This window comes from Podarcis filfolensis (genome assembly GCF_964270895.1).
Source record: "Podarcis filfolensis genome assembly, chromosome: 16".
NCBI classification, from domain to species: domain Eukaryota; kingdom Metazoa; phylum Chordata; class Lepidosauria; order Squamata; family Lacertidae; genus Podarcis; species Podarcis filfolensis.
The window spans coordinates 4719793-4742605 of record NC_139620.1 but is presented as its reverse complement, the minus strand read 5'-3'; the positions used below and the strand labels follow the sequence as shown (position 1 = coordinate 4742605).

Sequence of the window (22813 nt, the reverse complement as noted above, 5' to 3'; positions counted from 1 at the left end):
CTGGGAGCTGCCCAGGGTAGCTGGGGCAACCCAGTCAGATGGGCAGCATGCAAATAAAAAAATATTGTTATCATTAGCAACCCCAGTGTGTGAAGCAGCATCCCAGTCAGCATAAATCACAGCAACCTTTGCCAAATCTGGGCAAGTGGAGTCCAGTGCAATCTCGACAATTTTTTTTTTAAATGTGGCCAATGGCCTACATTTCAGGGCTTGCATCGCGTGTGATTCCACAATGGGGCTATTGTAAGCCCCCATTTACAATACAGTGGTACCTCGGGTTACAGGCGCTTCAGGTTACAGACTCTGCTAACCCAGAAATAGTACCTCGGGTTAAGAACATCGCTGCCAACTTTCAGATTTGAAAATAAGGGATCAGCAGCCTTACCTGTCCCAGGGACAGTCTACGGGATATCTAACAATCTGGGATAGCAGTGGGAAACAGCGCTGGAATAAGGGAGTTTCCCGCAAAAAAAGGGAAGGTTGACAGCAATGGTTAAGAACTTTGCTTCAGGATGAGGACAGAAATCGCGCAGGAGCAACGGGAGGCCGCATTAGCTAAAGTGGTACTTCAGGTTAAAAACAGTTTCAGGTTAAGAACGGGCCTCCAGAACGAATTAAGTTCTTAACCCGAGGTACCACTGTATAGGATCAGTCAAGGCAATCCATTGTTGTCATTTTATTTATTCACTATATATCCCACACTTCCTCCCAAAGGAACGCAGGGTATGAACTGCGCTCATCCATCATGGTTTGCAATTCAGGATAATAAAATTATTATTATTATTATTATTATTATTATTATTATTATTATTATTATTATTATTATTATTTGTAACCCGCCCATCTGGATCAGCGGCCTACACGACAGGGCTGTTGTGCGCAATTCCATTCGCGACACAGGGTTGGCGGCGACCTACAGCACCGCATGGCTGTTTTAAACATCCAGCCGCCTTATTGGTTTATAACGTGTTTTGTAATTTTAAACGCCTCCGGGTTTTATAATGACTTTTTTTGTTTTGTATCATACAGTGATAGAAATCAGCGGGGAGGGACGGGCGGTTGAGGGCTTAGCCGTCGCCATGGTTACCAACGGGCGGCCCCCGCCGCCACCAGAGACAAAATGGCGTCGGAGGCGGCCCACCCGGAAGTCCCGCCTCCAAAGGTGAAGACTCTCCGTAAGACTTTCGAAGCGCGAGGGAACGGCGGGGAGGGAGAAGCCCGGCACCTCTATGGTTCGGGGGCCACTTCCGTTTCTCGAGCACGCCTTCCGCTTCCGGCCCGAGCGCGCCGACGACGTTCCGTCTCCGTCCGTGGGAGTTCTGTGGCGCGGCCTTTTCCCTTGCCTGGCCGAGGAGGACGAGGAAGAGGGAGGGCCGCCCCTCCGCCGCCCGGTGAGTGAGAGGAGGGCGAGGAAGGAGAAGGGCCGGCAGGGGGCCGCTTGAGGTGATTTGGGGGCTGGCAGGGGGCGTGGCCTTTCCTCGTTGGGGGAGGGGTTGTGGGGGCCGCCTCTCCCCCTCTCAGGAAGGGGGAGGGGATGTTCTTTTTGGGGTCTGTGGGTCAGGCCCAGGTGCCCCACAAGCAGGTCCTGAAGGCGGGAAGTCCTCCTTTCTCCCCAGCATTTTGGGACTCTGTACAGGTAGACTGCTCTGGTAAGTGGAGGTTCCGTCCCCGTTTGCAGTGGCTCCTTTCAAGAGAACCTCTGCTGGGTCGATCCTGAGGTCCTAAGAACGTCAGACGAGCCCTTCTGCTGGATCAGGACAAAGGTTTTTTGTTTTATTGTTTTTATCAAGCCCAGCCTCCTGTTCTCACAGAGGGCAAATAACCCCAAGAACCTAGGAGGTTAAATGGAGTGCCACTGAGCCTGGAAGCTCCATAACAGCATTTGAAGGACTCTATTAGATCAGGTCGGAACGCGGGTGGCGCTGTGGGTTAAACCACAGAGCCTAGGACTTGCCGATCAGAAGGTCGACGGTTCGAATCCCCGCGACGGGGTGAGCTCCCGTTGCTTGGTCCCTGCTCCTGCCAACCTAGCAGTTCGAAAGCACATCAAAGTGCAAGTAGATAAATAGGTACCGCTCCAGCGGGAAGGTAAACAGCGTTTCTGTGCGCTGCTCTGGTTCGCCAGAAGCGGCTTAGTCATGCTGGTCACTGACCCGGAAGCTGTACGCCGGCTCCCTCGGCCAGTAAAGCGAGATGAGCGCCGCAACCCCAGAGTCAGTCACGACTGGACCTAATGGTCAGGCCAGAGGCCCCCCCCCATTTAGTCCTGTATCCGGCTCTCACAGTGGCCAACCAGATGCCTCAACAGGAAGCCCCTAAGTAAGCGGGTCCTGAGCGCAAGAGCAACTACCCCTCCCCTTGTGATTCCTAGTAGCTGGTATCATTCAGAGGCATTTACTGCCCCCATTTGGAGGGTGAAGAGACTCATAAGGACACAAGGAGAGCCCTGCAGCTGGATCAGGCCAAAGGGGCCCCATCCAGTCCATCATTGTGTTCTGACAGTGCCCATCCAGATGCCTAGCTCTTCCTCCTTGTGATTTGCAGAGGCATTCACTCTCTCTGACATTAGCTATTATTATGTTATTCTTCTCCATGAGAATCCTCTTTAAAAGCCAACCCATTTTGTGACCCTCACTATCTCTCATGGGAGTGAATTCCATCTAGTCCATTGATCTTCAGCTGGTCTGGGTAATGACCTCATTGTGCTTCAATAGCATGTCTAGCATCATACAAAAACAGTGGTACCTTGGTTCCCGAATGGCTTAGTTGTCGGAACAAATCTGCTCCTGAACAGCAAAAACCCGGACGTAAGTGTTCCAGTTTGTGAACATTTTTCAGAAGCCGAACGTCTGTTTCGGCTGTCGGCATTGTTTCCGGGGTCAATCAGCCAATCAGAATCAATCAGCCTTAGTTTTCGAACATTTTGGAAGTTGAACGGACTTCCAGAACAAATTGAGTTCATGAACCCAAGGTACCACTGTATATGTCCCCAAAAAGGAGAAAAGAAATGCACGTACAGGTTAAAAATGAGTCTTCAATGTGCAAAAGTTGAATGCTATTGATCTAGTGCTCCTTCACATAGAACATAGCTGAAGTGTGGAACATGACTACTCGCCACAATGTTTGTGTTCTGCCTCCACGGTAGGAGACTCTTTGCCTCTAAATAATAATGATGGACTAGATGGGCCCCCTTTGGCATGAACCTGCTGTACAACTATTCTGATGTTCCTAGTTAGGTCTTGAATTTAAGCAGTAGCCTGGTAGTAGTGAGAAGGAATTGTGTGTCAAGGAGTGAGCAAGCTGGTGGAACAGGAGTGGATATGCCTAGCATAGAGAACTAGTGGACTCCCTGAAGAGTGAAACATTTTTTCTCCTTCCTCTGCCATTCCTTGTCAGCCTGGTTATTTTTTTCTTTTCTTCCTTTTCATGGCTTGCTTTCAGATTCTGGCATTCAAAGGCATGCTGATTCTGAACATGGATGTTCCATTGTAGTATTTGTTGTTGTTGTTTACTAATGTTTTCTACTGCCCTTCATCCAAAGATTACAGGGTGGTTCACAACATAAAAATATGAAATGAGAACACAGAATACATAATAAAACAAAAGCAAACCAATTGTAAACAAACTTGTAGTTTATGCAGACTAGATTAGGGAAGGAAGCTAACTGGCAGTCCAATTCATGGGCCTGCTCTGTCAGAGAAAGAGTTGAATATGAGAAGAGCCTGGCTGAATCAGACAAAAAGAAAAAGTCTAGAGACCTCTGGAAACCTCGCAAGTCATTGGTCCTCAGAGATATATTGCCTTTCCACATTGAGCTTCCTCCAACTTCTGCGTGCTAGCTCCTGAGGGACCCATCCAGGAAAAGAAGGAAAGTATCCAGCTAAATTCTCTGTTGCGAAGTTCACAAGCAGAGCAGTAAGGAAGGAGTAGTCTCCTCCAGTTGTTCGTCTCCAGCACTGTGTTTTCAGATATACTCCCTTTGAACATGGAGGTTCTGTTTCTTATGGCTGTTGTTTGTTAGTATGCCTTCTTTTCCTCTTGTGAATTCATCCAGTCCTTTTCTAAAAGGACATCAGGCACAACTGTGTCTTGTGGCAATGAATTCCTTTCTAAAAATTGTGCTGCGTGCAGAAATATTTTATTCTCTCAGTGATGAATGAATTTCCAATCAGTTTGAGGCATTGTACCATGAAATAGGGAGGAAAAACCTCCCGCTTCACTTCATCTTCACCATGCATCATTTAAAAATCTTTTGTCATGTCTTCTTCCTCCCAGACCCCTATTGACAGGAAGTCCTGAATGTTCATTGGTGAGGAGGTGCCTTTTTGCTCTCCCCTGATCAGTTTGCTTTCCTTTTGCTTGAACCTTTTGCAGTACTATAGTATCATTTTTTTAGCAGGCATAATTGGAAATGTGCACAATATTTCACAGGCCACTGTGACTGCATTTAATAATAAGTATTTCTATAGGGAATTACGTGCAGGATTCCAATAAAATAAAGGCAGCCTCTGTTGTCTTCTGAATCTTCCAATTTATGTTGCAGGCCCCTTCTTGGGTAGGGACCCTCTGTTTTTTGGACCTCAGCCTGTGTTATGCTCTAAAGCTGAGGCTGGCAGGTGTCAGATTTGTGGGGATCTATTTTGTGTTTTTGGTAGAGCTCCCAAGATCCACCAAGAGAGAGGCAAGTTGTAAAATAGTGCCTCAAGGGGAGAAGTCCTATAAACATTCTATGGACACAGCATACATATAGATCTACATATATAGATCTATAGATATAGATCTATATATAGATCTACATATATAGATCTACATATAGATAGATAGATCTGCATATAGATCTACATCTGAGGCTACACAGCTGATCATACATTTGAACACTTACATCTCTAAAACCTCACCCAGCAGAACCACAGAAAGACCTGGCAACCAGGTAATCATATTTTACAGGAAAGCAAGGGCTGGCAAATGATTTGCACAAGGCCAGCCATGATATATAATTATTGGGTGAAGTTCATTGCACTAATATAATCATACAATCAGCGCAAACCTTTCTCCTCGCCAGGGATACCTCCTTGCCAGAGGGGGAGCCCTGCACACTTTTGCAGGGGTTCTCTTGACTAAGAACTTTGGGGGGGGGCATTGTGGCAATGGCACTCATTGCTCTGGCTCCTGCTAGTTCAACTATTTAGCTGAATCCCTCTCGTTTATTTTTAACTTGAGATTTTTCTTGCAGTTGTTGAATTGTTGGGAGTCAGATCCCGATTTACCTTTTGCCCACCCTTGTTCTAAAGCACGTACTGCTGTTATGTATGCTTTGTCACATAGGTAGCAACCTCTCCCCCAACCCTTTACATCTTCAGGTGCCCAGCGAAAACATTCCTCTTCAACCAGGCCTTTGGCTGATTAATATCTTTTAATATCTTTAAAATATCTTTGTGGGGATTATTGTATTGTTTTTGTTTAAACTATTTATATTGTGCTTTTATCCTGTATTTTTATCTTGTGAACTGTCTTGAGATCGTTATATAAATTTAATTGATGAAAATAGATAGATAGATAGATAGATAGATAGATAGATAGATAGATAGTCGTCCAGTTCAAAAAGCTTCTTGCTGTGCAGCACAGAGGCTGGGGAAGGTGGGGGTGATTCCATTGAAGAAAGGCAAGCCAAAGGCTCCATTGGGCATTCAGAACCGGTTGTGTGATTCTCTGGCGCCCAGCTAGATAAAACCCTGGAGAGATCTGACCACTAATCTGATAGTTAAAGCCTAAAATAAGATATTACAAAGTCAGTTTATTTGTTCTATAGTTCAGTACGACCTGGTGGCAAATGACAATGTTCAATCTCATTGGAGTCTGGAGTATTCTTAGATGTCGCTCAATAAGTAGGAAGTGGATTTTCGGCTGGGAAGAAGAGGATCCCCCCCCTTCCTCTACCATTGGTGGACAGTGAGGGAAGAGGCAGCCTGACAGGCTATGAGAAAGTTACGCTGGCTTATACCCAGCTAAGCTATACTCAATGTTAAAGGTACCCCTGACCATTAGGTCCAGTCGCGGATGACTCTGGGGTTGCGGCGCTCATATCGCTCTATAGGCTGAGGGAGCCGGCGTTTGTCCGCAGACAGCTTCTGGGTCATGTGGTCAGCATGACTAAGCCGCTTCTGGCAAACCAGAGCCACGCACGGAAACGCCGTTTACCTTCCCGCCAGAGCGGTATCTATTTATCTGCTTGCACTTTGACGTGCTTTCAGACTGCTAGGTTGGCAGGAGCTGGGATCGAACAACAGGAGCTCACCCCGTCGCGGGGATTCGAACCGCCGACCTTCTGATCGGCAAGCCCTAGGCTCAGTGGTTTAGACCACAGCACCATCTGCGTCCCTATACTCAGAGTAGACCTACTGAAATTGATGGTCCTCAGTTAATTGTGCCCATTAACGCCAGTGGGTCAAATTAGTATGGCTAATGTTGAACACAACCCAAATTAATGCTGCTTAGGAATTACATGCCATCTTTGTTGATGGCTGTAGACATGATGATGCCGGTTGTGTGTGTGTACAAGGATACATAAAAGGAGCACACATTCTTTATAGTGTGAACGTGACTGGTATTTGAGCACTTCGTGACAGCTTTTTCAAGATGTGCTTTCCTTTCCTGGCCTACACAGACTCTCCTGAAGATGGCGCTCTCCAAGCGGGAGCTGGACGAGCTGAAGCCATGGGTGGAGAAGACTGTGAAGCGAGTCCTTGGCTTCTCCGAACCCACCGTAGTCACTGCCGCCTTGAACTGCGTTGGGAAGGGGATGGACAAGAAGAAAGCTGCCGGTAGGTCCTTGGAGCCAACGCCTGAGGTCGGCCTGGGGGCAGAGAATTGAGTTCCTCTGTAGCTTGCTAAATTCTCATGCCCCTGCTGATTTTATCCTTGCCAACCAACCCCAAAATACTTCACGCTTTAGTAACTCATCTATATGAACATACATTGGTACCTTGGTTTAAGAACAGCTTAGTTTATGAACAACTTGGATTAAGAACGCTGCAAACCCAGAAGTAGGTGTTTTGGTTTGTGAACTTTGCCTTGGAAGCAGAACATGTTTTGCTTCCTGTTGAGTGTGTTCCATTTGTAAATTGAGTCCCCCGCTGCAATGGGAAAGCACGCCTTGGTTTAAGAATGCTTTGGTTTAAGAACGGACTTCCAGAACGTATTAAGTTCATAAACCAAGGTACCACTGGACAAAGCGATTGTCCATCCAGCCCAATATGCACTTATGTTTCTCAGTGTGTTGTAAGTTGCTTTGAGACTTTGGGGTAACAAGCTTAATATATTACGGAAACAATGATAATAATACGATTGGTCTTGAAGATGAGATGGAATCTGCCTAACTTCATGTGGAATCAATTTCCTTATTGGCCTTTTAAAACTTTGGGTGGGTGGCTGCTTAATGAGTTTTGTTTCCCAGTGTTATTTATTTGGTAAAATGGTTTCATGCCTTATTTTATATTTAAATCGTAAACTTCCTTATGGTGCAGCTAACAAATGAATGAAAAGCAAGATTGTTGCAGGTGGAGTTCTTTATATTTGCATGCAGTTGCTTCCAGGGGCCCAACCGCACTGTGCAGCTAAAGCAGCATTGCACCACTTTAACAGTCGCGGCTTCCCCTAAAGAATTCTGGGAATTGTAGTTTATAAAGGGTGCTGCGAGTTGCCAGGAGGAGTCGCGCCCATTTCCCTCAGAGAGCTTCAGTTCCCAGAGTTCTCTGGGAAGAGGAATTGATGGTTAAACCACTGTGGGAATTGTAACCCTGTGACAGCAGTAGGGCATTTATTCTAACAACTGTCAGCATACCTTATAAACTACAGTTCCCAGGATTCTTTGGGGATGAGGAAGTCATGGCTGTTTAAAACGGTGTAATAGTGCTTTAAATGAAAAGTGCAGGCGTGGCCTAGACTGCTTATCTCTCTTGCCCCCCACCTCGCTCTTCCACCCCCACAGATCACCTGAAGCCTTTTCTGGATGACTCGACTCTGCGGTTTGTGGACAAGCTCTTTGAGGCCGTGGAGGAAGGTCGGAGCTCCCGGCACTCCAAATCCAACAGCGACCGGAACCGGAAGAGGGAGCTGAAGGTGAGATCAACGCTTCATCCTCTTTCGTTATGAAGGCAGCAGAGTTTCAGATCTGGCTGTGGAGGTGGCAATACCGCCTCGCTGCATTTTCTTCTTCCAGGGAGTGCTGTGTGTTGAAATGCCTAAAAAATTCATGAGAAAGGGCCTTTTTCCTTAATGGCAACAGAAAGTGTGTGCATCTTTCATTCTTTATTGGTCTTCTTCCTACATCTGCCTTCCTCTGCCTCTCAGCCCTTAAATCTCAACTTGTCAGAGATTTTAGGAGACTTTAAAAGCATACATTTCCTTAGAGTACAAATAATTAACTGCTGTGGCCAAGCTGTTTCTCTTGAACTGGTAGGTGTGCCTCAAAGCTCCCTGTTTGTATGAGGAGCTATCCATGTAGAATTTGGTCCATTATAGCAATGAAAGCAGTTCAGCTAAGGCTTGCAGGCGGTTTGGATTTGTGTATCTATGCATGCCGTGTTTTTGTTTGCGGATCAGAGCTGCTTCTCCCCACAATCAGCCGTGTCCTTTTCCTGAGACACAGCAGGGAGAAATTTGCTTCCCTTGGCCCAGTGGAGAAAGGAGGACATGGATGGTGCTGCGAGACACCACGTTCCGCCAGCACAAAAATGCTTTCATTTCAGAGGGTGGGAGGAGGAACGTAAAATCTCACGCAGGTTTAGGTTAACACTGCTCCTTGTGTGAAAGGGTTTCTCTGCTGCCAGCAATGCATTTAAAATTGTGTATGTGTATTATGTAGATAATAATAACAACAAAATATATTAATGCTTTTATAGCAAAATGCTTCAGTTTTCACATTCTTTGGCTGCTTCTTAGACTGAAGAAAGCAGAAGCTGAAATGTGTTTGCAAAAATACCTATTTTAAGCCACTGTACCAAATGTATATTTTAGTGATTAACTGCATCTTAAAAGTATCCAGAGCATAATCCATTATGATTGGATATGTTAATTGGATGTTTTTTATTGGAAAATTAATAAAAATGACTTAACAAAAAAAAAGTATCCAGAGCAAACTTTTCAGAAAGTGCTGTGTGAAGCTTTAAAAATCTGTATGTGTGTGTGTAGGACATGGTGTTTCCCCCTTGCAATTTTGCCTGAACTCATGAGGACCAGAAACTTGTTTCACCTGAAAGCAGATGAGGTGCTCAAGAAGCTGTGGGTTGGTTGTTGGTGTGCTGGACAGCCTTTAGCCTATCGTATGAAGGATAATTCTTTGCTGTGAAAGTTCCACGTGAAGCCTCCACTAGTCACGTGACTTCACTTGGCTTGTGCTGCTTTGGATGTCTAGGTGCTGGTCACTGTCAAAGTTTCCTCTGCCCTCTTTGCTTATAGGACGTGTTTGGGGATGACTCTGAGATTTCAAAGGAATCTTCAGGGGTGAAGAAGCGCCGCATCCCACGCTTTGAAGAAGTGGAGGAGGAGCCCGAGGTGATCCCTGGACCCCCGACTGAAAGCCCCGGGATGCTAACCAAGCTGCAGGTTGGTCTCAAATTAGCAGAGGCAAGGCATGGAGTGCTTGTCTGGGACAGTGATCAGCTTGCTGGGGTGGCACATCTGTTGAGCTGGAGTACATATCCTCACACAGGCACCAGATGACCTTGGACTATCCTAGCTGCCTCATAGACAGGGTGGATTTGATTTAAATCAAATCGATTTAAATCACTAGTCATTAAGACTTAAATCCTTTTTTTTTTTTTACAGAAAGATTCATTCTTGCTGGTATAATCTTAATATTTACAAGCAGATGAAGGTTTCATTTTTGGAATAATAAATTTTCAGAGTAGTTTTTACAGTTATATCAAAAATTACTGATTTGGCTATACTGTTAGAAATACATTGACAGATAATTATGAAATTATTGTGAGGTTTAAAAAGTGAACTGTTTATATTTGGACAACTTTACTGCTGTACAGTGGTGCCCCGCAAGACGAATGCCTCGCAAGACGGAAAACTCGCTAGACGAAAGGGTTTTCCGTTTTTTGAGCTGCTTTGCAAGATGAATTTCCCTATGGGCTTGCTTCGCAAGACGAAAACGTCTTGCAAGTTTGTTTCCTTTTTCTTAACACCGTTAATACAGTTGCAACTTGACTTCGAGGAGCAACTCATAGAACGCAGTGTACATAGTAGCCTTTTTTGAGGTTTTTAAAGACTTTGGTGATTTTTGAAGCTTTTCCAAAACTTCTTTTGCAGCCATTTGGTAAGTTAAGCTTTTAAAACTTTTTTGGGGGGTTTTGGATTTTGGGTTGGGGTGTTTGGAATTCAAGGACTTGGTGTTGGGGAGGGGTTTGCAAGAATCTGGAAGCTTGTGTGTTTTTTTCCTGCATTTTTATGATTTTTTGTGACCATTGGGGCACTGTGCTGTTTTTTTTAAAAAATTCTGGATTTGAATTTCTGTGTGCTGGGTGGCTGGGAGAACAGTTGGGGAGGGGTTTGCAAGAATCTGGAAGCTTGTTTCCCCCCCCCCCCTGCATTTTTATGATTTTCTGTGACCATTGGGGCACTCTGCTGTTTTTAAAAAAAATTTCTGGGTTTGAATTTTGAAATGCTCTTTACAGTATGTGACTTTAAAGAGCACTTAATAAACACTTGTTGTACCAAATTTGGCTTTGTTTGGACTTTTTTTGACCATAGGAACGCATTAATTGATTTTCAATGCATTCCTATGGGATTTCGTGCTTCGCAAGACGAAAAATTCGCTAGATGAAAAAATTCGCAGAACGAATTAATTTCGTCTTGCGAGGCACCACTGTACTTTATTGGAAGGAGAAAACAATCATTTCCTTAATAACAATTTAAACAATTTATTTAACTAAAACAATAATGTTAGCATATGTATCCATGTTTGTTAACTGATGTGGTTAAACTTTAAAAAAAACCCAACTTAGACTGAGTTTGAGCACACATGAAAAACTTAAAACAAATCCTTATTTCCTGATGAATAGCCTTTGAACTATAATGTAACTTAAATAGAAAACTATCTTTAGAAAGATTTTTCCTCCAAAAGCATTTCATTTTAAAAATCCAATTTAAATAAAAACATTTGATTTAAATTTTAAAAATCCTATTTAAATTTTATTTATTTATTTTTAAAATCATTGATTTTTATCCACCCTGCTCATGGGGGTGGTGAGGATCAAACCATCAGGGCAGGGAGGAAGGGGTTAACCAGATGTGGCATCTCAAGCTCTTTGGTGGAAAGGTAGAATATAAACGTAATCAGTGCGCCTGTGGATTTCCAGCTGTTTGTGGACCAAAAGTTCAGGGGGCCTGGCTTTTCACATGGATACTAGACTGGTGACTGGGAGCGGCCGCCGGGACCACATAACACCAGTCCTGAGAGATCTGCATTGGCTCCCAGTATGTTTCCGAGCACAATTCAAAGTGTTGGTGCTGACTTTGAAAGCCCTAAACGGCCTCGGTCCTGTATACCTGAAGGAGCGTCTCCACCCCCATCGTTCAGCCCAGACACTGAGATCCAGCGCCGAGGGCCTTCTGGCGGTTCCCTCATTGCGAGAAGTGAGGTTACAGGGAACCAGACAGAGGGCCTTCTCGGTAGTGGCGCCCGCCCTGTGGAACACCCTCTCTTCAGATGTGAAGGAAATAAGTAGCTATCCTATCTTTAAAAGACATCTGAAGGCAGCCCTGTTTAGGGAAGTTTTTAATATTTAATGCTGTATTGTTTTTAACATTTGATTGGGAGCTGCCCAGAGTGGCTGGGGAGACTCAGCCAGATGGGCTGGGTATAAATAATAAATTATTATTATTATTATTATTAAGCTGTCTTATACCAAGACAGGCTGTTGGGGTCCAGTTCTAACACTTTCCCTCTTCTGCCCTCTTTCAGATCAAGCAGATGATGGAAGCTGCCACTCGTCAGATTGAGGAGAGGAAAAAGCAGCTGAGTTTCATCAGTCCCCCTGCCCCACAGGTACAGCCTTGTTGCAGCCTGCAAGAGCCATTGCACTGGTGGTCCTGCAGAGCTGAGCCCCTCCTGAGATTTAATTCTCCCAAGGCACATCCATACTTGAGTTTGTGGGCATGAAATACTGAAGTCATGGGAGGGTCCCACTTTGAGCATCGCAGACGGTAGGGACCAAAACCCTTCATCAATACAGACTTGAAATAAAGTGGTGTTTTATGCACTGGCCGCAAAAAAGATTAGAAAGCGGGAGTTCAATAACATTGCTCTTAAGTTCACAAAAAAGTTTGAGCTGTAGAAGCCGGGGGTTGTCTCCCACTAAGAGTAGAATGGACTTCAGTTAGCTGTGTGTTAACTTCAGTGGGTTTACTCTCGAGTAGAACTGTTACCTGCTTATTTACAGCATTTTGATCCTGCTTTCCAGGCTGACCTCGGAAAGTGGTTTACACAAGATGATTGCAACCATTTTAAATTCTTTATTTGATTCCTGCTTTGTGGGGGGAGCGTCAGTGGTTTGGTTTTTTTTAAGTGATAGTAGAATGGAAAAGACAACTTGTTGTTTTTTGGGGGGAAATGATACTGCTTTTTCTCCACTCCCCCCAGGGCAAGATGGTCCTTTAGATGCCCCTGTGGTGACACTTTGTGGTGGAGGGAGAGGACTGGAGGGTGACTCGCGCTGGATGCAGCCTGGGGTTCCCACCCTCTCCAGCTCGTGCCTCCCTGGCTGTTTCCCTCTCCTCGCCCCCTTCTTACGGCTTCGCGCCCTTTCGCAAGGGAGGCGAGGCTGTATCTCACTCTCTCTGGAGGCCCCAGAGTCAGCCCTGCCTGCCCGCTGTTCCAGCCAGTGACTTCCCTCTCTCACTCTGCAGCCGAAAGCCCCGACAACCACCACCCAGCCAGAGCGCCTCCCCATTGGGAACACCATCCAGCCCTCGCAGGCGGCCACCTTCATGAACGACGCCATTGAGAAGGCCCGCAAGGCGGCCGAGCTGCAGGCCCGGATCCAGGCCCAGCTGGCCCTGAAACCTGGCCTGATCGGCAACACCAACATGGTTGGCTTGGCCAACCTGCACGCCATGGGGATCGCCCCGCCGTGAGTATCGCAACCCTCTGCCCAGGGGGGCGGATGGGGTGTGGGATGTGCTTTAGGTTTGCTTGCTTTGTGTTCTTTTTTTCTTTCTTTCTCGATTTCATTGGTCTGCAAAGTTGAAAAGCCTGATGAAACGCCACTGAATGGTTTTTTCTCATTGGACAGAAATGGATCACATGGGCAGAAATGTCCCATCACACAGGGATTTGCCCCTTGTACGCGGTAAGCCAGTAGCAGCCAGCCCTTCCTGGCAAGTGTGACCCCAAGAGAAGTGTCTCAAGCAGGGGTGGGGAACCATTGCCAAGTCACATGACCCTCCTGGGGAACTCCCTGGGGTCAGAGGCCAAAGTGGACAGGGCAACGGGTGTGTGATTCTTCCCTCACCTCATACAGGAGGCTGCATCCATCCATCAATGCTATAGATATCTTCCTCCGGCCCCAGTCGAAAATCATGTAAATTGTGAATATGGAACTGTCACGTTTCACGCCAAAGCCCTCAAGGAGGGTGGGTGTGGAGGAGAGCCGGCAAGGGGTGTTTTTTTTGGGGGGGAGGGCTTGTCTGTGTCCCAAGGAGCGGCTAGCAAGGCCTGGAGGGGCCACATTTGGCGCCCAGGCCAGAGGTTCCCTACCCCTGTTCTAAAGTGTGGGTGGGCAGACTTCAGACTTGTGAGATCTATTTTGTGATGTTGTTTTCCCTAGACACCCCCCCTAGCCCCACCAGCTGGGTTCAAGTGGAAAAATAGTGGCTTAGAAAGCGGGGTTGGGGCAGAGGACTCGAGAGATGCCCCGTTCCATAATTCTAAGGGTATCTTAGGCCAGAAATTTGCTTTTAGAAGCAGAGCTGGGAAATCACAGTCCTTCCACACAAAGGCCTTCCCTTGCCCACTTTCGAAGCTTTATTTCAGCAGTCTAGTTTGTGGCGGGGGTGGGGGAGTAGCCGAGAGTCAGAAATCCTGCAGATCCTTTCTGTACACAACCCCGACAGGCAAAAAAGGGCCAGGGCTTTCTTTGTGGGAGGCGGCTTCCCAGAATCCCTTGTTCCGTAGGCTTTATTTCAGGCTGAGCGGGCTTGAGACTCTTGCCCCGTACCCAGTGGGCTCAGGGCCGTTGGCCAGGGCTGCTTTGTAACCAGAGTTTGCCTTGGGGATGTCTTGGCCCAGGAAAGTGGAGCTGAAGGACCAGACCAAGCCGACGCCGCTGATCTTAGACGAGCAAGGCCGCACGGTGGACGCCACCGGCAAGGAGGTGGAGCTGACACACCGCATGCCCACCCTCAAGGCCAACATCCGGGCCGTGAAGAGGGAGCAGTTCAAGCAGCAGCTGAAGGAGAAGCCCTCCGAGGACATGGAGTCCAACACATACTTCGACCCCCGGGTCTACATCACTCCGGCCCAGCGGCCGAAGCGGACCTTCAAGTTCCACGACAAGGGCAAATTTGAAAAAATCGCCCAGAGGTTGCGGACGAAGGTACAGCACTTTCCTTCTGGCAAGCGGACCTAACCTCCTCACCCAACATCCTGGGAAGGGGCGTCACAGAGAGCTGGAGCAGGGTATAGATAGGAAGAGCCTGATGGATCAGGCCAAAGGGGCCTCACATTCTTTAGCAGGAATGGTGTCCCCCGCAGTAACAACAACAACAATTTATTTATTTATGTCCCGCCCTCCCCAGCTGAAGCCAGGCTCAGAGCGGCTAACAACAGTAAAATCGTACAGCATTCTAAAATCAATTCATTATAAAAGCAGTTCAAATCAAATTAATGGCAACCATTGGCGTAGAGTTCTGTGAGGATTACCAAAGGAGGGGTTCAGGCTGTGCCTTAGCCCAAGGCCTGGTGGAACAGCTCTGTCTTGCAGGCCCTGCGGAAAGATGTCAATTCCCGCAGGACCCTAGTCTCTTGGGACAGAGCGTTCCACCAGATTGGAGCCACAGCTGAAAAAGCCCTGGTTCTGGTTGAGGCCAGCCTAACCTCCCTGTGGCCCGGGACCTCCAATATGTTTTTGTTTGAAGACCGTAAGGTCCTCTGTGGGACATACCAGGAGAGGCGGTCCCGTAGGTACGAGGGTCCTAGGCTGTATAGGGCTTTAAAGGTTAAAACCAGCACCTTAAACCTGATCCTGTACTCCACCGGGAGCAGCTGGTATAGCACTGGGTGAATGTGGTCCCGCAGCAAGGACCCTGTAAGGAGTCTCGCCGCGGCATTCTGCACCCGCTGGAGTTTCTGGTGCCTGTAGGAAACCCTTAAACAGGACCCCAGCACGAGAGCCAGTCTCCCCTCCTGTTGCTTCCAGCAACTGGTGTTCAGAAGCATCACTGCCTCTGACCATGGAAGGAACATAGGAATCTGCCTTATACTGAGGTGTTGCACACACACGATGCCTTTGAAGCATATTCGAGGCACATTTCTCTCTCTCAAAGAATTCTGGGCACTGTAGCTTATCCCTCGCAGATTTACAATTCCCAGCAACCCCTTAGCAAACTAATTACAAGTCAAAACTTGTAGAAAGGGGCAGGGAAGCAAGCCTGTAAGCAGGAGCTCAGCACAAGCGGACGCTTTCCTCCTGTCCTGGGAAGGCAAAGTGTGAGTCACAGTCAACCCATGTATATAGATAGCATGGTACTCTTGCTTGCTTGCTCTTAAGGAAAATATATTTCTTAGGGAGCGGGGAGCAGAATATCCTCCTTAAAAACAACCTAAAATAAATAACTACATTAAACTTCATAAAGGCTCCCTTGAATGCTCACCTGCTGGCAGTGCGTATTCGCCGCAGGTGAGCAGACAAATGGTTCTTTATCAGGCTGATGCTGGCGAGGGCTGGATCAGGCCCACTGCACGGGGGGCCTTTGACTTCTCCAGAAGCACCCTTGCCATGGATACTTAGAAAGCCCTATCCGAGAGAACTGGCGCTTCGAGGGCAGTTTGTATTTTGAATTAGGCGTGTTATTTCTCTTCCGTGCACCTCCCTGAAAACCCTTCTGTCTCCCTCAGGCCCAGTTGGAAAAACTCCAGGCCGAGATTTCTCAAGCTGCCAAGAAGACCGGAATCCACACCTCGACCAAATTGGCCCTTATCACCCCCAAGAAGGAGCTGAAGGAAGGGGACACCCCCGAGGTGGAATGGTGGGACTCCTACATCATACCCAATGGCATCGATTTGTGAGTTGCTCTGCCTTTCAGCTCTTAAATCTCTAGGCTAGAAATAATTCTGGGCTGAGTGCACCCTCCTTGCTGCCTCCTGCATTTCTTTCCTAAATTTGTAAGACCACATTTCTTCAAAGAACTGAAGGCATTCAGTTTTTAAGTGTGGGGGGCGGACGGATCTGTAGCCATCCAAATGTTCCAATACTCCAGTACTCAGCATGGCCAGCGGTTAGGGGCTGGTGGGAATTGTAGTCCCACAAATTCCAGTGTGCTACAGATTCCTCTGTCTCTGCTGTAGAGCAGGGATGGGGAGCCCTTGGCTCATGGGCCAAATTAAGTGTGCTAGGCCACGGCTGTTTTAAGTTGCACAGGCTCGCCTGGCGTCCTGTGACATCAGGAATAGAGCAGGTGAAGCCCTTGTTGTTCAGGGGAGCTCTTCATTTTTTTCCAGCAGGGCCTGCTTTTTAAATTTGGCACCAGGTGCCAGCCCTGCTGAGATGGTTCCCAAATTGGAGCTTTCCACTGGACTTAATCCATGTCAGCAGCCAAGCTAATAGAACACAATGCAGCACAGCAGCATAGTTAACTTGGGCGTTTGATGGGGGGGGGGGAATCAAGCCCGGGGGCCTTTAGCTCCCAAGCTAGCTATTCTGAGGTGACAGCTGGGGCACTGCCATAGAGAGGGTTTTCCTAGATGAGCACTTAGCCCTCCAAGCCTCAGCTCCTTGCAGCAGGCATAAGCAGTGTGAGAATCAGAATAGGTTAAGAATAGGAGCACCCTCCTCTTGAGGCGTCACCCGCAACTGTGTGAATTCTCCTTCCCGTTTCAGAAAAGCCGCCGATTCGCTTAAAAAAGAGGACTATTTTGGCATCACGAACCTAGTGGAGCACCCAGCTCAGCTAAACCCTCCAGGTGAGCACGCTCCATCTCTTTGCTTCTGCATCGGGGGGAGAGCGGATTCCGTAGAGACAAGAAGATTGGAAGCAGAACAGAGGGTGCAGAGCCAAACCCTGCTCCATTCTCCTTAACCCCCACCCTTTCTGTCCCCAGGGAATGAAGAGCTTGGTGAGTCTAAAAGCCCCAGCTCATTTTATTTATTTAGGAGTGTTTGTGCGCTGCCTACTAACCACAGTTCTCGAGGTAGCTTGCAATACATTTTAAACACAGAGGATCTGGGAATGATCCAATAGGCAGTACAGCAGGGGAAAGCTGTGTGTGTGATGTTCGCCTGATGCTCCAATCTCCTTGCTTAGGATTGACTGCTTTAGTAGCTAGGTGTCAACCCCACACAGGGCATGACCTTCCTGCTACTGCTGCTGCATCTCACAATCCACCCACAACCAGTGCAGGAAGCTCTGTGGGAGCAAAGATCTTACTACCTCCCCCCCCCCCCCCCCAGTCTTCAGATCAGTGGTCTTTGAGGAACTGAACAGTATGGGGAATGTGTGGATATTGGGAAAGGGGGCCTAACTTTTTTTTAAAAAAGAAGGCTTCTATAATATCACAGGCACAATACTCAATATTCCGCACTTTAATCTTTGTTGGAAGCCGCCCAGAGTGGCTGGGGAAACCCAGCCAGATGGGCGGGGTACAAATGATAAATTATTATTATTATTATTCCCAGACACCTAACAGTCTAAAAATCACATAGAATGAAGCACACACAAAGGTGTGGGAGGGAATAAGCTTCCTGCCAAAGGTTCCTGCTGCTGTTACGGGTATAATGTGTTTATTTTCATGTTTTTAAAAGTGTTGTAAGCCACTCGGAGATGTGTTGTAAGCCACTCGGAGCAAGCTTGGTGGGTGAGCCCCATTCTAAAAGGAGAAAACCCTGCTTGTCTCTGACTATGTTTCTGCTTCGTTGTCCTTGTGATGTGTGTTCCCCCACCGCAACCTCAGTGGACAGTGACATGCCGGTGACCCTGGGGGTCTACCTCACCAAAAAAGAGCAGAAGAAACTACGGCGCCAGACCAGGAGGGAAGCGCAGAAGGAGTTGCAGGAGAAAGTGAGGTTAGGCCTCATGCCGCCTCCTGAGCCAAAAGGTAGGGATTTTTGTAGTGGACAGGTGGGGCTTCTGTTGAGAGAGGGAGAGAGATAAAAAAAACAAACGCTGAAGCTTGAAGTTGGAATTCTAACGCATAATACTAGAACTCAGGATGGGGCTATCCAGTGATGCTGAATGTGGAAAGACAAAACGGAGGCCTTCATCACGCAGCACCTCATTAAACTCTGAAACCGGTTCCCACGAGATACAGGCATGGTAGTCACCCGGGGTCAGCATACTGTTTCCACTGTCCCTCAGACCTTTTGGGGGACCGGACTATATTAAGAAGAAGAAGAATAATTTTTTATTTATACCCCACCCTCCCCAGCCAGAGCCGAGCTCAGGGCAGCTAACACCAGTAAAATTACAATAAAAACATAATAGGGGAGGGGGAAAACAACAATTTAAAATACAGGTTGAAAATACAATTTAAAATGCAGCCTCATTTTAATAATAGCCATAAATCAAAACAATAAGGGGAGGGAAACGTAAGGGTCAGACTGAGTCCAAACCAAAGGCCAGGTGGAACAGCTCTGTCTTCCAGGCCCTGCGGAAAGATGAATGAATTCCTATGCCCCACAAATAACCCAGAGATGCATTTTAAATAAAAGCACACATTCTACTCATGTAAAAACACACTAATTTCTGGACTGTCCGCGGGCCGGATTGAGAAGGCGATTTGGCATGATTTGGCCCCCGGGCCTTAGTTTGTCTACCCATGGTGGTCACCAACTTGGATGACTTGAAAAAGAGGAGCAACAGTGGCGATGTTCTGCCTTCACTGTCGGAAGCAACATGCTTCTGAAATGGTGGGAGGGGAGAGGTGCTGTTGCTCTCAGATCATTCCTGTTTTGGTGTCTGGGTGGCCACTGTGGGAACAGGGTGCTGGACTAGATGGGCCCCTTTGGCTCAATCCAGCTGTCCCAGGGCTGTTTTTCCGTTCTCCACTTCTGCTCTCAATGCCGTCGGCATTTCTCCCTCTGCAGTACGAATCTCTAACCTGATGCGTGTTCTGGGAACGGAAGCCGTTCAGGACCCAACCAAAGTAGAGGCTCATGTTCGTGCACAGATGGCCAAGAGGCAAAAGTAAGGTTGATGCTGATTTCTTTGTCATGTGTGGATGTGTGTGCATGCATGTGTTTGTGTGTGCGTGTGCGTGCACATAAATTGGTACCATTCAGACCCAGTTCTCTGTCCTTGCTGATGCATCATCACACAGGCGGCTTTTATTTCAAAAATACAGTAACGATAGCAGAGAAAGTAAATGCATATATAATCTTGCTTCCCCAGAGCTCACGAAGAGGCGAATGCTGCACGGAAGCTCACCGTGGAACAGAGGAAAGCCAAGAAGGTTAAAAAGCTGAAAGAGGATATTTCACAGGGAGTCCATGTAGCTGTCTATAGGTGAGTCTTCTCCATCACCAGAGGCAAAGGCCTCTCTGTGGCCTTTGCCCACACCTTCTTCACATCCCCGTCCCCCCACACCCAGAGGAAAGCTTTTAAAGAGAAAAGCTTTAACACGTTTTTCTTCCCTCTCTCCAAAATTCCAAATGAATTTTGGAAACAGATTGGTATAGAAATATCGGGAATTGTGGGTAGGAAGGTGGGAATATCTAAATTAATGCTTCTTATTAGTCTGAGTAGCACCGAGTTAAAAACAAAAGAGGAATGTAAATGGGTAAAATTGATGGTAACTGCAGCCAGACAGGTTATAGCGAGTAATTGGAAAAATGCAAAAGAGTCAGGGGTGAATCAATGGAGGAAAAAACTGAATAATATTATAATTTTAGAATATCAGACTGTGAAGATACACAGAATGAAAGGGTTTAAGGTCAGTGAGAAGGAGGAGGATTGGTTTGAGAAGATACTGAATTATTTGGATAGGTTTGAACAATTTGGGGCAATTAAAATGTTAAAAGTTAAATAAACCTTGTGGATGGAGGAGTGTTAACGTATATAAAATTGTACATATGGTTGATTTGAATATGTTGTTATTGATTATGTGTACCCATTGCATCAGCCGCCTGGGGGGTTTCACTGTTTGTGTTTTGGTTGTTGATAAAAATTTTAAACATCTCTTTCCCCTCTCTCTCTCAGAGTCCGAAATCTAAGCAATCCGGCAAAGAAATTCAAAATTGAAGCGAACGCCGGCCAGCTGTACCTAACAGGAGTTGTGGTTTTACACAAAGATGTCAATGTGGTGGTGGTAGAAGGAGGTGAGGCGGGCGAGGATGGGTTGTGCTTGGTTCACATGTTCTGGGACGTGGGTTCCTACACTGGAATCGCTCGGCAGCGGAACCAGGCCTGAAAGGGAGCCGCCTGCTTCATGCAGCCCCAGCTTAACGCATGGAATTCCTCGCTGCAGGATAGTTCTTTGCAGTGGGGAGCTTTTATCAAAGGACGTTCTCCAGAGAACCTGTGGGGCTTGCAGGAGGGTGTGTGGGTTGGATGTGCAGCATGGCTTTCCAAGACTCCGTTCTCCCACCCAACCCTTTCACGGAGCATTTTTCCAACCCTCGTGTTCAAAATGCGCTCGAAGGAATGTGGGCAATCCTGCCGCTTTATTAGAACCTTTCGCAATAACGTAACAACACTGCTTTTTTGGCTGACTGCCCACACTCCCTTCAGAATTAAAATGGCCCTCGGTGATCTTTCTCTTCCCTCCTAGGCCCTAAAGCACAGAAAAAATTCAAACGGCTCATGTTGCATCGAATAAAGTGGGATGAGCAGACATCAAATACAAAAGGAGACGGTAAGGACACGCATAACCCACCACAATCGCATAACCCTCTTATGCCCAGCATAAGGGATTATAGTATTTATTTTAAATGGTGATTTAAAATAAATCAGGTGCTATAAGAAAGCTGCCTTCTGGAAGAAGGTATAGGGTTATAAAGACCAGGGCTAGCCGCCTGAGAAACAGTTTCTACCCAAATGCAATTCTGGTTCTAAACGCAGCATAAGGGGTCTCTATAGTATATTGTATTTTAAAATGGGGTTTCAGATTTTTTAGGGGTTTTTGCATGTTTTATGTAGATTTTCAATTTCATTGTTCTGTGTGGGACAATGACAATAAAGATGTCGTATATAATTGTGGTTCCACTCTCTCAGTTGACAACAAATCAAAACACTAAACACTAATCAGAGCATTTTGAAATAACCAATAGCCACAAGGCCTTTTGATCAGAGGAGAGTGCTATCAATGGCTCCCAGCCATGATGACTGTGTTCTGCTTCCATGGTCAGAAGCAGCAAGGCTTCTGTATAACACTGGAGGGGAGAAGAGGGCTCTTGTGTTTGGGTCCTGCCTTTGGGCTTCCCATTGGGGCATATGATTGGCCACTGTGAGAACAGGGTGCTGGAGTAGATGGCCCATTGGCCTGATCCATCAGGCTCTTCTCATGTACTAGCTGATTTTTGGAATCTCCTTACCAAACAGAGGTCCCAGTCTGATGCGTGCAGCACTTGAGAAAAAGCCCTCCTTCAGGCTGATAGTCCAATAGTGTTCAGCTTTAAGCACAGCCTTCTCTCTCTCCCCCCCCCTCCGCCCCCCGGTTTTCCTTTCTTCAGATGACGACGAATCCGACGAGGAGTCTGTGAAAAAGTCAAACAAATGTTCTCTAGTTTGGGAGGTAAGTAGCCACCTAAATTATTGCTGGGTCTTTGCACTTTGTTTTCTGGGCCACGCTGAAATTGTTGGACCCCACTCTTCCAATATCTCGCCTGTATCTCCCCGCCCACCCACTGCAACGTCCCAGGTGTGGCCAGACTGTTTGTGAAATGATACTGAACCTATTCTTGGGATTGCCAGCCTCCTCCCTAGAACTCTGTTTTGTCTGGAGGGTTGTCCTGGTTAAACCAGTTTAAGCTTCCAAGTGTTTACTTCCTGGTCCACAGCGCTAATAACGTTAGTGGCTTTTTTTCCTTCTCCTTTCTTTTCTTTTAACTCCTAAACCCAATTCCACCCACTCTTGTCTTTTCCCCCCTCAGGGCACAGCAAAGGAGCGCAGCTTCGGGGAGATGAAATTCAAGCAGTGCCCCACCGAGAACATGGCACGGGAGCACTTTAAGAAACACGCAGCAGAGCACTACTGGGACCTGGCTCTGAGCGAGTCCGTATTAGAATCCACAGACTAAAGGGCCCCCCCTCTCTCTCTTGGCTTTTTGTGGTGTTCAGTTTGGAGAGTGAGAACTCAACTGAGACTTTGGCCTTGGAGGTTCCTCTCCCCCTGCCATCCAAGCGCCCCCCCTCCCCAAGCCCACTTTCTCCCCTCAAGTTCCCTGCAGTGTGACAGCATACGATTAAAAGAAATATTTTTAAAAAACAGAGCAAAACTACCTAGGGGTTTTTCTGTTTTCGTTTTGGACTGAAACAGTTCGTGGATCTTGACGTGCGCTCTTCTTAGCTTCCTTTGTGTTTCCTCTGGAAACAATCTGACTTGGAGGCCGTGGAGAAAGCGTCGAAAGAAATCCGTACGCCGCCCAGGTCTTCTCTT

At 46.9% G+C, this 22813-nt stretch overlaps 1 protein-coding gene across 1 annotated transcript; it reads left to right on the top strand.

Annotated features, from left to right (window-relative positions):
• The first annotated feature begins 1180 nt into the window (after window positions 1–1180).
• Window positions 1181–22655, top strand: PRPF3 (pre-mRNA processing factor 3). The gene is made up of 17 exons (XM_083591104.1): window positions 1181–1391; window positions 6665–6821; window positions 7988–8118; window positions 9457–9603; window positions 11969–12052; window positions 12913–13136; window positions 13299–13355; window positions 14294–14600; window positions 16121–16287; window positions 17103–17185; window positions 18173–18316; window positions 19305–19404; window positions 19609–19722; window positions 20416–20534; window positions 20987–21070; window positions 21888–21949; window positions 22308–22655. Exons 1-17 carry the CDS (start codon window positions 1230–1232, stop codon window positions 22452–22454), a joined length of 2289 nt encoding a protein of 762 aa, XP_083447230.1. The 5' UTR covers window positions 1181–1229; the 3' UTR covers window positions 22455–22655.
• Window positions 22656–22813: the final 158 nt, after the last annotated feature.

Coding starts and splice junctions, on each gene's coding strand:
- PRPF3 (XM_083591104.1), top strand. CDS start 1,230: ATGGTTCGGGGGCCACTTCCGTTTCTCGAGCACGCCTTCCGCTTCCGG. Junction 16,288..17,102: donor ATACCCAATGGCATCGATTT/GTGAGTTGCTCT, acceptor TTCCCGTTTCAG/AAAAGCCGCCGATTCGCTTA. Junction 19,723..20,415: donor GTCCATGTAGCTGTCTATAG/GTGAGTCTTCTC, acceptor TCTCTCTCTCAG/AGTCCGAAATCTAAGCAATC.